The sequence below is a fragment of the Gymnodraco acuticeps genome, unplaced genomic scaffold (genome assembly GCF_902827175.1).
Source record: "Gymnodraco acuticeps unplaced genomic scaffold, fGymAcu1.1, whole genome shotgun sequence".
In the NCBI taxonomy this organism is placed as follows: Eukaryota; Metazoa; Chordata; class Actinopteri; order Perciformes; family Bathydraconidae; genus Gymnodraco; species Gymnodraco acuticeps.
The window spans coordinates 10,645,190-10,655,394 of record NW_022992351.1 but is presented as its reverse complement, the minus strand read 5'-3'; the positions used below and the strand labels follow the sequence as shown (position 1 = coordinate 10,655,394).

General features: G+C 44.2%; 2 protein-coding genes across 3 annotated transcripts; one reads left to right on the top strand and one right to left on the bottom strand.

The window, feature by feature from the left end:
* The first annotated feature begins 4,727 nt into the window (after positions 1-4,727).
* Positions 4,728-7,465, top strand: LOC117541720. Of its 2 annotated transcripts, none has more exons than XM_034208856.1 (4): positions 4,728-4,962; positions 5,819-6,013; positions 6,104-6,175; positions 6,298-6,629. In XM_034208856.1, the coding sequence occupies exons 1-4, from the start codon at positions 4,867-4,869 to the stop codon at positions 6,382-6,384; spliced, it is 450 nt and encodes a 149-aa protein (XP_034064747.1). In that variant the 5' UTR covers positions 4,728-4,866; the 3' UTR covers positions 6,385-6,629. The 2 variants fall into 2 exon arrangements, with proteins under 2 accessions (XP_034064747.1, XP_034064746.1); XM_034208855.1 differs by having other exon boundaries at positions 4,729-4,962; positions 6,104-6,180; positions 6,298-7,465.
* A 453-nt stretch (positions 7,466-7,918) lies between these two features.
* Positions 7,919-9,705, bottom strand: LOC117542110. The gene is made up of 3 exons (XM_034209592.1): positions 9,353-9,705; positions 8,609-8,744; positions 7,919-8,402 (listed from the first exon to the last, which is right to left on the bottom strand). Exons 1-3 carry the CDS (start codon positions 9,703-9,705, stop codon positions 8,163-8,165), a joined length of 729 nt encoding a protein of 242 aa, XP_034065483.1. The 3' UTR covers positions 7,919-8,162.
* Positions 9,706-10,205: the final 500 nt, after the last annotated feature.

Sequence of the window (10,205 nt, the reverse complement as noted above, 5' to 3'; positions counted from 1 at the left end):
CTTCTGCCGAGGCGCCAAAAGTTGAACATTGCTCAACTTTTTGAAGCGAGCAACGCCAGCAAACGCTCCACGTCGCTTCCCAAAATACAGTTCTACTAAAAGTGACGTCACCCCATTCAAAGTGAATGGGCAGAAGCGTTTGGAAGCTGTAACGCACGCCACCGTGTGGACGGGCCGTCACAGTGGCTCTGCGCCAGAAACATCAACAAATAAATAAATAAATAACTAAAAAAAAAAAAACATTCTGGAATATCACCCCTCCACTCCCATTAACATCCCTCAGCTAGCAGCTGCGCTATCTACAGATTCCGTGTTTGTTTTCCTGTCAGGGCTCTCCCAAGGCTTCAGGGTAGGGGTCCTCCCATCTCCCACAGTGACTTTCGTAGCAAGAAACTTACAGTCAGCCGCTAAAGAACCCAACATAGTTTCCCAGCTCATCGACAAAGAACTTCTCAAAGGATATATAATCGGTCCTTTTAGCTCCTCCCCCTTCTCAGTGTTCCATTCAAATCCCATCGGAATAGCCACACGTAAATAAAAGGCTGATTTTCGATCTGTCCGCTCCCTGCTCCGGCCCATTCTGCAGCGTCAATAGCATCATCCCTCCAGATCAGTTCTCCCTTCACCATGCCTCAGTGGATAATGCAATAAAGATGATCAAGTTCACAGGGCACGGAGCTCGGCTCTCCAAAGCGGACATTGCCGATGCCTTCAAATCATCCCCATTCATCCGTCTCAGTGGAACTTGTTCGGTATTAAGTGGGAGTCCAAACTCTATCTTCGCGTTCGCCTGACCTTCGGGTGCAGAAGCAGCCCCTGCTTCTTCAATTCCTTCTCGGAAGCGCTCTATTGGATCCTGCTGAACATCGTCAGAATCCCCTCCGTCCTTCACCTACCGGACGACTTCCTCCCCATAAACCCGCCACAGGACAGCTCAGGGATCTCACTGGCCAAGCTTAAACACTGCTTCAGGAGTGAGGTGTCCCTCTCTCCAAAGAGAAAACGTTAGGTCCCGTCACACGCTCAGAGTTCTTAGGCATCATCCTCGACTCCATAGACATGAAGGCGTCTCTCCCCTCAGACAAATCGCAGCGCATCCAGGACATCACCAAGTCATACTGCGAGCAACAAGTTATCACAAAACAACAGTCGCTCTCCCTTCTCGTACACCTCAACTTCGCCATGCACGTCATCCCCCAGGGGCGCTCGTTCATCTCCCGCCTCCTGGACGCAGCATCAGCGGTCGACAACCTCCATGACTGCGTTTTCTTAGACGAAGGCTGCCGCTCAGACCTTCGGTTCTGGGCCCTCCCTCTCGCCCACTGGAACGGAATTACTTTATTTTACGATGGCCTCGTGCGTTCCTCTGACTCAATGAGGTCTTCACGGATGCCGCCCATCCATGGGTTTTGGGGGGTTTCTTCCAGGGAGAGTGGTTCGCAGGGTCATGGCCCCGTCAATTTCTACCTCAAGCAAATTCTCACTAAATCCAGCCTATCACCCGGGGCATTCCTTCAGGATAGGTGCAGCCACCTCTGCTGCTAATCAAGGTCTCTCTACCTCATCCCTACAACAACTAGGACGGTGGTCCTCCTCCGCCTTCACAACCTTCATTCGTCCGGACATCAGCGCCGTACGGGCTTCCCAAAGATCTCTCAGACCCTAACTATGGTAGTTATACATATAACTGGTGGTGGCTCAAACACATTCACAAGTATACATGTCTCACTAAGGTTCCCGATATTCAAAACTGCATTCCTGTCCTAATTCCGCGGGCCCCGCCCACAGGGAATAATGTCTCGTCTCACGCTGCAACCACATGTAACGGGCTTCATCTCCGGCACACAGGTATTTCATTCCCAGGCCTTGCTCAAACGTATCAGAGTGAAATGTATTTCCTGCAGTCCGCGTGGACTCGGGCCACCGTACAATCCGGTGTCAGTTACAAAACAAAGGAAATAAAGAAAGAGTAAAGAAAAAGATAGATATATATATATATATATATATATATATATAGCCTGCGAAGTCAGGCGTGGCGGAAGGCCACCGTACACTTCGGTGTCAGTTACAAAACAAAGGAAAGAGAAAGAAAAAGATATATATATATATATATATATATATATATATATATATATATAGCCTGCGAAGTCAGGCGTGGCGGAAGGCCACCGTACACTTCGGTGTCAGTTACAAAACAAAGGAAAAATAAATGAAGAGTAAGAAAAATATATATATATATATATATATATATATAGCCTGCGAAGTCAAGCATGGCGGAAGGTCACCGTACACTTCGGTGTCAGTTACAAAACAAAGGAAAGAGAAAGAAAGAGTAAAGAAAAAGATATATATATATATATATATAGCCTGCGAAGTCAGGCGTGGCGGAAGGCCACCGTACACTTCGGTGCCAGTTACAAAACAAAGGAAAAAGAAATGAAGAGTAAAGAAAAAGATATATATATATATATATATAGCCTGCGAAGTCAGGCGTGGCGGAAGGCCACCGTACACTTCGGTGTCGTAGCGGAAGGCTACCGTACACTTCGGTGTCGTGGACGTTGGGCCACCGTTACAAAACGAAACCGCTCGCTCCTCGGCGTAGTCAAGCCCTGCTGGCCAGGCATGCGACCCGCAGGTCGTTTTCAGGTAAGACCGGCACTGATTTCGGCAGTCAGAGTCTCAGCATGACCAGTAAGCTCCGGCAGTGATTCCGGCACAGTGTCGCTCATATACGTGTTAATCTATTATCTCTCCTTCCCAGATCACCAGTCACCCCACAAGGTAAGCAACTCAGTTCATCTCAGTATTCATACTTCACTGGTTTTGGGGATTTCATCGGAGCGGTGCTTTCCCTCCTGAATGATTATCCTGCAAACCGGGGCCTAATCGCCAAACACCATTACATTCTCCTGTTGTATTATCATGGCAATCATTTCATTCATATGACGTGTAAACAATAAATATGTAATTCTTACATCACGTCTCTCCGGTTTGAAATGAAAGCTTTAGCGCAAGTTCAATAAGGAAGACCTAACTCGAGTCACTCACACGTCACTCTATGGCTCCCTTCCCCCCTCATTAAATACGAGGGCGTCACCCCTCAGCAGCCAATCGCTGCACATGCTAAATGCCTTAAATGCCTGCTCTTCCTCCTTGTCAGTTGTCATTGCAGATGATCACACGCAACCCGCCTCCACCCCTCTCGCCTCCTGTCTCCTTCAGGACAAAGCTAAACCTTCCTCCTTCAGACCGGTCTCACCTACTCATCACCACCACCAGTGTCTAGACCCCGGGGATTTCATCGGAGCGGTGCTTTCCCTCCTGAATGATTATCCTGCAAACCGGGGCCTAATCGCCAAACACCATTACATTCTCCTGTTGTATTATCATGGCAATCATTTCATTCATATGACGTGTAAACAATAAATATGTAATTCTTACATCACGTCTCTCCGGTTTGAACTATATTACTCATGAAATATTTATTAACGAAATATTTCAGAAATTAATTTGAAACTTTATCAAATTAGGCTTAATCAAAGCAGCCACACACTCATTTAAACCAGACAGGTCACAACATTAAAAATGAGGCAAAGGAAACTCAGCAGAAATTCAGCACAGAGAACTGTCAATGCAAGGAAGCTGCATTGTCCATGGTCCTGAACTACAAATTATATTATAAACATTTCAGCAATCACCATTGAAACATGTGCTATTGTAAATATGTTGCCGACTTACAAATTAGTGAGATACATGTGCCTGTCGGGGCGCGCAGAATTTTTTAATCCTTGGTGGCACTGAGGAGAGGGCCACTCGCAAGTCCTGCTCAACAGAGAGCCGTGACCTCCTGTTGTTCTTCATGTAAATCAGAGTAGAGAAGGCCAACTCCAGAGATGGGGTCGTTACTAAAAAAATGTAATATATTACATATTACTTAAAAAAAAAAGTAATATATTACACTACTTCGTTACTATCTACATAAAGTAACTCGTTACTTTACTCGCCAAGCGAGCACGTACGAACTGCACATGCGTGAGTGGCAATAACTTTCCTTACCAGCAGGCGGCCGTAGTGTGTATTTGTCATTCAAAACAGGCAACAACCGGAAGACAGAGAAGAAGAACAGACTACGTGATATAAACAAAAAAGCATGTGTTCTTTGCAGGTGTTTGTTGAGGTTTGACGTGGTGTTTACAGCAGTGGATAACAGCTTCTGGCCTGGACACAGTTTGCACCTCACCGTCACATTCCTGTCTATTCTTCGGACGAACTCAAAATAATGGGCATACCTCCACCCCTGGAAAGTTATCGCTGACTCAGCCATGTTTATGCAGCACTGCACGTGGAGATGTGGACGCGTAAGTCGCGCATATTACGTACATATAAACCTACAAAGTACTGATGTAGTAAATTAAAAAATAATTATTTTTGTGTAGTTGTATTGCAATGATAACGTATGGTTGTCACAAAATCCCACGGCACACCCGGACTTGCCTCACGGCACACCAGTGTGCCGCGGCACACCGTTTGGGAACCACTGGTTTAGATGATGATGATGTACGTGAAGCATTGATATGAGCAAACACATCCAATGTAATTTGATGTTCATCATAGTATTGAGAGATAGGTCTTATCAGATACCTTCAGCTGCGGGTACTCCTCTATATTGTTCTGTGTGCCTCCAGAGCACACTAAAACACGAGATCTGAAATGAAAGCAAAAAAAACAGCTTATTCAGGTACTATAGGCTACATGCACAGTCACTTCCGCATTCTACTCATAGCGGCCGATTCATTTCCTGTTTGAAAATGACGACCTTCTACACCCGCTGCCTACAAGAGCTTCCGAAATTAAAAATGTCAGATGTTCATCGGATTTGCCGGACGACTAAAGCCCCAGCCAGCAAACTCGATAAAGGCTTCAAATTATATGCTGCGTCATATATACACAACTATGAAGGTAAGAAGGTAACCGGTACTAACCAGCTAGCTTATGCTCCGGGTTACGCTAACATTAGCTGTCAAAAGCTAGGTAACGCCAGAGCCCTATAGTATAACTACTATTATTATTATTATTATACTACTACTATAGTAGACTACTATAGGGCTCTGGGTAACGCTATGTACTGTTTCTGGTGTTAATTCTTTAAAACATTAGCCATTTTGCTAACAAATACTATCGTTTAATAGCCTTATAGCCTAGCCAAGGTTATCTTGTTGTTAGCCACACTGCATAATGGTATCAGCTTTTGTAAAGCAATGTTGCCATAGATGTGTTGACGTGAGTATAGATCTAACGCTGTTGCTCTGTTTTTCTTCATTCAGTGTCCAATAAAGACAGGCTGACAGGGCAGGTCAGCGTGAGAGCCTTGTGCTACAGGTCAATGCGGAAGAGCGAGACAGCACACAGTTTGAGTGTAGGCAGGCAGCATTGACACTGTTCCCCCCTGTTTATTGAGTTTCAGTTCAGTTAAACATTAGTTTACCTTAAGGGAATCTCAACAGTGTCCTACTTCTCCCTGCTTTATCACAGCTGATTGGTCAGATATTATTACATTGATTATGGATGTGTAAGTTTGGGGGTTCAAATATATAGTAAAAACTGCTTTAATACAATTTTCAAGGCATCTTAGTTTCCAAAGAAAGTTCATTGTGGTATTGTAGGGTAAGAGGGTAACACTAAGCATTCAGGAATACATGCTTCTTCTAGGATAATGGGTCAGTAAAAATAACCAATAATTCTACTCATAATAACCTCCTGGCTCATAGTAACAAGTGAGGTTACTAATCACTAGTATTTCTTCTCTCTTTTTTAGATAACGCTTCGTGATTCATCACCAGTGGTGCTCACGCACAACCAGTGCTCCTGTGTTGCAGGAACTGTTTTGTGCAATCACACAGTAGCATTGCTGTTCCAAACAGCACACTACACTGAACTGAACATGCCAGTTGTGCCACCTGTGCATAGCTGTACTGAATCGGAACAGCAATGGCACAAGCCGCGAACAATGGTAATTTCAATGAGGTTCAAATACTTGTAATCTTTCACAGAGTTTTTGTTTTAAAGTGACTCAACGAACAGTAATTGTCATTTCCTTAAGGGTGTGAAGCCAGGGCCCATCAACTCCATGGTCTTCACCAAGCCTGTACCAAATAGGATGGTGCAGACTGGAGTAAGGTAATTTTAGCTGGAAAATTGTGTTTCCTGTGTTTTTAAAATTCATAATTCTGGTGCTGTATTCTTAACCTTTATTGTCACATTAATGTGCTATATTGTCTTTGCCATTCTTTGTAGGAGTGGATTCTACAGAGGCATGGTGGGGCCATTACCAGATCCCTGCCTGTTCAGAGTTACGGAGGCATACTCAGCATTCAGCATTGAAGACAGGCCGCTTGTGACCACAATGAACATGAGACCTGACAAGCCCCTTGTGGAAAGTGCCTTCGGGATTGTGCAGGAGGGCAGTGTTCTGTCCTATCAGATGCCTGCTTTGACGTCTCGGTACACCACACTTCACACTGACACACCACCAACACCCCACTTGCCCATAGAGGGGTATGTGATCTTGCCATGTGATTTACCGCTGGTGTGCTCAGAAGAGGAGCAACTACTTATGAACAGCTTATCTGTTGATTTGGAAATGTCTCACAAAATTGAGGAGGCTACCCGTGAGCAAAGCTCTAGCTCAGAGTGGCATCTGCTCCGCACACCCAGGGTTACTGCCTCTAGGTTTAGAGAGATTTGTCACGTCAGAGGTGAGAGCTCTGCTAACTCTCTTGCAGAGCGAATACTCAAAGGTACAAGGCAGACTGCAGAAATGAGGAGAGGTGCCGAGATGGAGCCCACAGTAGCAGCTGAATACAGTAGACTGGCAAACGTGAACTACTCCCCTTGTGGCCTTGTCATTCACCCCTCTACGCCCTGGCTTGGTGCCTCCCCTGATGGAGTTGTTTTTGACCCAACAGAATATCCCCAATTTGGCCTTGTTGAATTCAAATGTCCCAATGTCCCAAATTATGTCGACTGCAAATATGTGCAGATGGAATGTGGCTCCCCTAAGCTCAAGAAAAGCCATGCCTATTACTGGCAAGTACAGGGTCAACTTCTTGTATCTGGGATGCAGTGGTGTGATTTTGTAGTGTGGGCACAAGAGGACTACCTGGTGCAAAGAATATACACAGATCCAGAAGTGCAAAGAGCAATCAGAGAAAAAGTAGACTTTTTTTTTTACACATACATGCCGAAGTACCTGTCATTAAAAAAGTAGTGGGCACTGTAGCCATTGTTAACTCTGTAAGCAGTTAGCTGCTAGACCCTGGCTCAGCCGTCATTGTTTTTAGGAGGCAATCCCTCAATCATGTGTTCTGAATGACAACAAAATGTGATTTCAATATTTTGTTTTTGATATATATTGTTTGTCACATTTCATATATGTAAATAAATATACAATTGTATTTAAAAAGACAATAAAGTGAAGTGATTTGTGTAATGAATAGTAAATCAGTGCATTTGTAAGAAATCAACGCATTGTAATTTGCTATTTACCATTTATTCAAACAAAACACTAGCGTGTGTCAGGCAACACGGGATTACGGTGTGCTCACCCAGCTTAATCACAGCTACCTGCACAGGTGTCATCATCTTGTCTTATTTCACCCATTTCTTGACCAGTGCTTTGTTCTGATAGTTTGACAGCATACATGCTACTGCAAACAGTTGGTTGATGTTGTAGGCATGGGACAGGAGGATGACACCATCAAAAAGTTTGTTCTCTTTTATCCTCCTAATGACACGCTCCACATGAACCCTCAGTCTGGCAATGGCCTGTGTCTCCCTCACCTGATAGGCTGGCATTTGCTTCTGCTTTGACAGAAAAGGTGGGCAGTACACCTTGCATTTGCAGCAGTGGCTGATTAGGAAGCCCTTATCTACCATCACTGCCATGTTTTCAGTCAACAACGCAGCTATTCCAGATTGTTTGAAAATCTCCTTGTCGCTGACAGAACCACCATACAGACTGGAAACAAATGTCACTGCGCCATGTGGGGCTATGCCAACCAGGGCTTTCATGGTGCAGTGAGATTTGTATGTAGAATACATTTCACTTTGGAGGAGGAGTGAGGATGGTGTTTGACACCTCAGCTCTGTGCAATCCAGGATCACCTGTGTGTCTGGGAAATCTTTGAATGCCTCTGGGAGGTGGGCTTGAACTTCTGCAGGTGTAAGCCAGATGCACTGTGACCCCAATAAATTGTAAGAAAACTCGTCCATGTTGCAATGATGCGGCTCACAGTGGACTGGTGTACGTTGAAGCGGTTTGCAAGGTCCCTCTCTTTCAAACCCACCGACAGGAAGCAGAGAAAAAGGAAGAACTCGTCAATTGGCTGAAGCAGCTGTCTCTGGAAGATAAACAAAAAAAGGGTACTATATTAATGTCATGAGTGTAGCACACCATGGGAAAAACATTAAGTTGTTTTAGTTCTGATGTATTCAAAAAGGATTGAGTACTATAGCCTTTTAGCCTACACGAAAGCAATGAAATGTTGGAGAAACATTTTCCCTTCAGTTTGTGTTTAGATTGTGTGTTAAAAGAAACGTAGCCTACCGTTGATGGACGTGCGTGTGTAACCACTTCTTCATTCCTCTTGGCAGCTGATATCGCTCTTGTAACACGAACCATTTTATAAATGGAAGGCTCAATCAAAAACCAGAAGGCCATCAGGTGGTTATAGCTCGGGAATCTGTACACAAAAGACACATGTCAGTCATTAATTGACTCTAACTGTAACACATGGGCTAATGCTTTCCTCTTGTTTGCTATAATACATTACAATTCAAATAGACTGATTAAGAAGGCACTTGGTGCAGGTATAGTAATATACAGCAGTAACATGTAACAACTACATTAAAGCAGCAGTAATAATAATCTAAAACATACAGGGAACATTTTACACAGAATTACTACTTTTACTCTTCATTCTTAAGTGTGCAACTGGGAGAAACGCAGTGGATATTGACATGTACTTTTACTTTGGTAAGGTTTTGAAGATTTCCACTTGTAGTAAAGTATTATCAGTATGTTGTTAGTATTAGTATGTTTTACTCCACCACATTTAGTTAACCTTCATAGTTTCTAGTTACTTATGAAAACACATGATTTATGATTCTACATGTTCAGTTCAGGAGTATTTTCAAACCATAGTATTTGTACTTATACTTCAGTTAAGTTGAGTAGCCTACTTATTCCAACACTGCATGCAAATAGTCAGCAGTCAAACGGCAGGTAAACAGGATTCTTTATAAGCTAACCCATCTCAAAAACTTGGATAGAATTTAGCCAAAACATTACCTGGTATAGAATCGGATGTTGTCGTCGGAGCCAGCAAACCGCTGTAAGCAAAACTCTCGCTGGACTCTTAACTCCTGCAGTTGCTTCTGCAGATCCTCCAATGTTTTGGAGTTGTCTTCTGTAGCTTGAGAGGACATGTCCAGTGAAGCTGGTTCAGGGGTTGAGCAGTAATCATGGTCACGGACATCGATGTGCTCTTCCTGCTCCTCCCGAGAGACTGGTTCAGTGGGCCGCTCCCTTCTCTCCCAAACACTAGCCCGCGGTGTTTGAGCAGTGAAGTGATTCCACTCAAACAGAGTTGGGACAGCACCTTTCACAAGCCTCGTACGGCCATCAAGGGTTTTTGGCTCCATTAGTTGATCCGTAGCGAAGTGACGACTGCAGACCTTGGAGTGAGAGGAGATTGTAAAATTATCGCGTCGTATTTTAACCAGCCACTGTCTTCGCAGCTCGAGTTCGGTCGGAAAGCCATGGAAACTTAGGACGCCGTTGAATTTAGCTGACGACGTACAAAGTGGGACACAGCAGTGCTCGGAGTAGTTATTTACTTGTCTTTGCAAATGCTCCGTTTTGAAAATCTTCCGTCGACTCATATTTAAACCACAGATTTAAACAGTAAAACATTTGTGGACGCTCAGCTACGCAGACCGGAAGCGTCCGAGCAGTATAACGGCTAAGGCGGAAGTACGTCTCAGACCCTAGTGCCTGTAGCCTATTCTGATTCTAATGGAGAGGCGAAGTCACGCCCATCTACTTCCGGACCATGGGACCCCGGAAGCGAAAAATTTACATTGATTTCAATGGAGAGAGAACACATATCTTTTGATCCCGTTTGAATTGTGCCACAAACTAC

Bases quoted from the DNA above. Each gene is read 5' to 3' on its own strand.
- LOC117542110 (XM_034209592.1), bottom strand. From the start codon at position 9,705: ATGGAGCCAAAAACCCTTGATGGCCGTACGAGGCTTGTGAAAGGTGCT. The intron at 8,745-9,352 runs GTAATGTTTTGG...TTTTGTGTACAG, and splicing joins AACATCCGATTCTATACCAG to ATTCCCGAGCTATAACCACC. The intron at 8,403-8,608 runs GTAGGCTACGTT...TTTATCTTCCAG, and splicing joins CACACGCACGTCCATCAACG to AGACAGCTGCTTCAGCCAAT.
- LOC117541720 (XM_034208855.1), top strand. From the start codon at position 4,867: ATGTTCATCGGATTTGCCGGACGACTAAAGCCCCAGCCAGCAAACTCG. The intron at 4,963-5,818 runs GTAAGAAGGTAA...TCTCTTTTTTAG, and splicing joins ATATATACACAACTATGAAG to ATAACGCTTCGTGATTCATC. The intron at 6,014-6,103 runs GTAATTTCAATG...CATTTCCTTAAG, and splicing joins GGCACAAGCCGCGAACAATG to GGTGTGAAGCCAGGGCCCAT.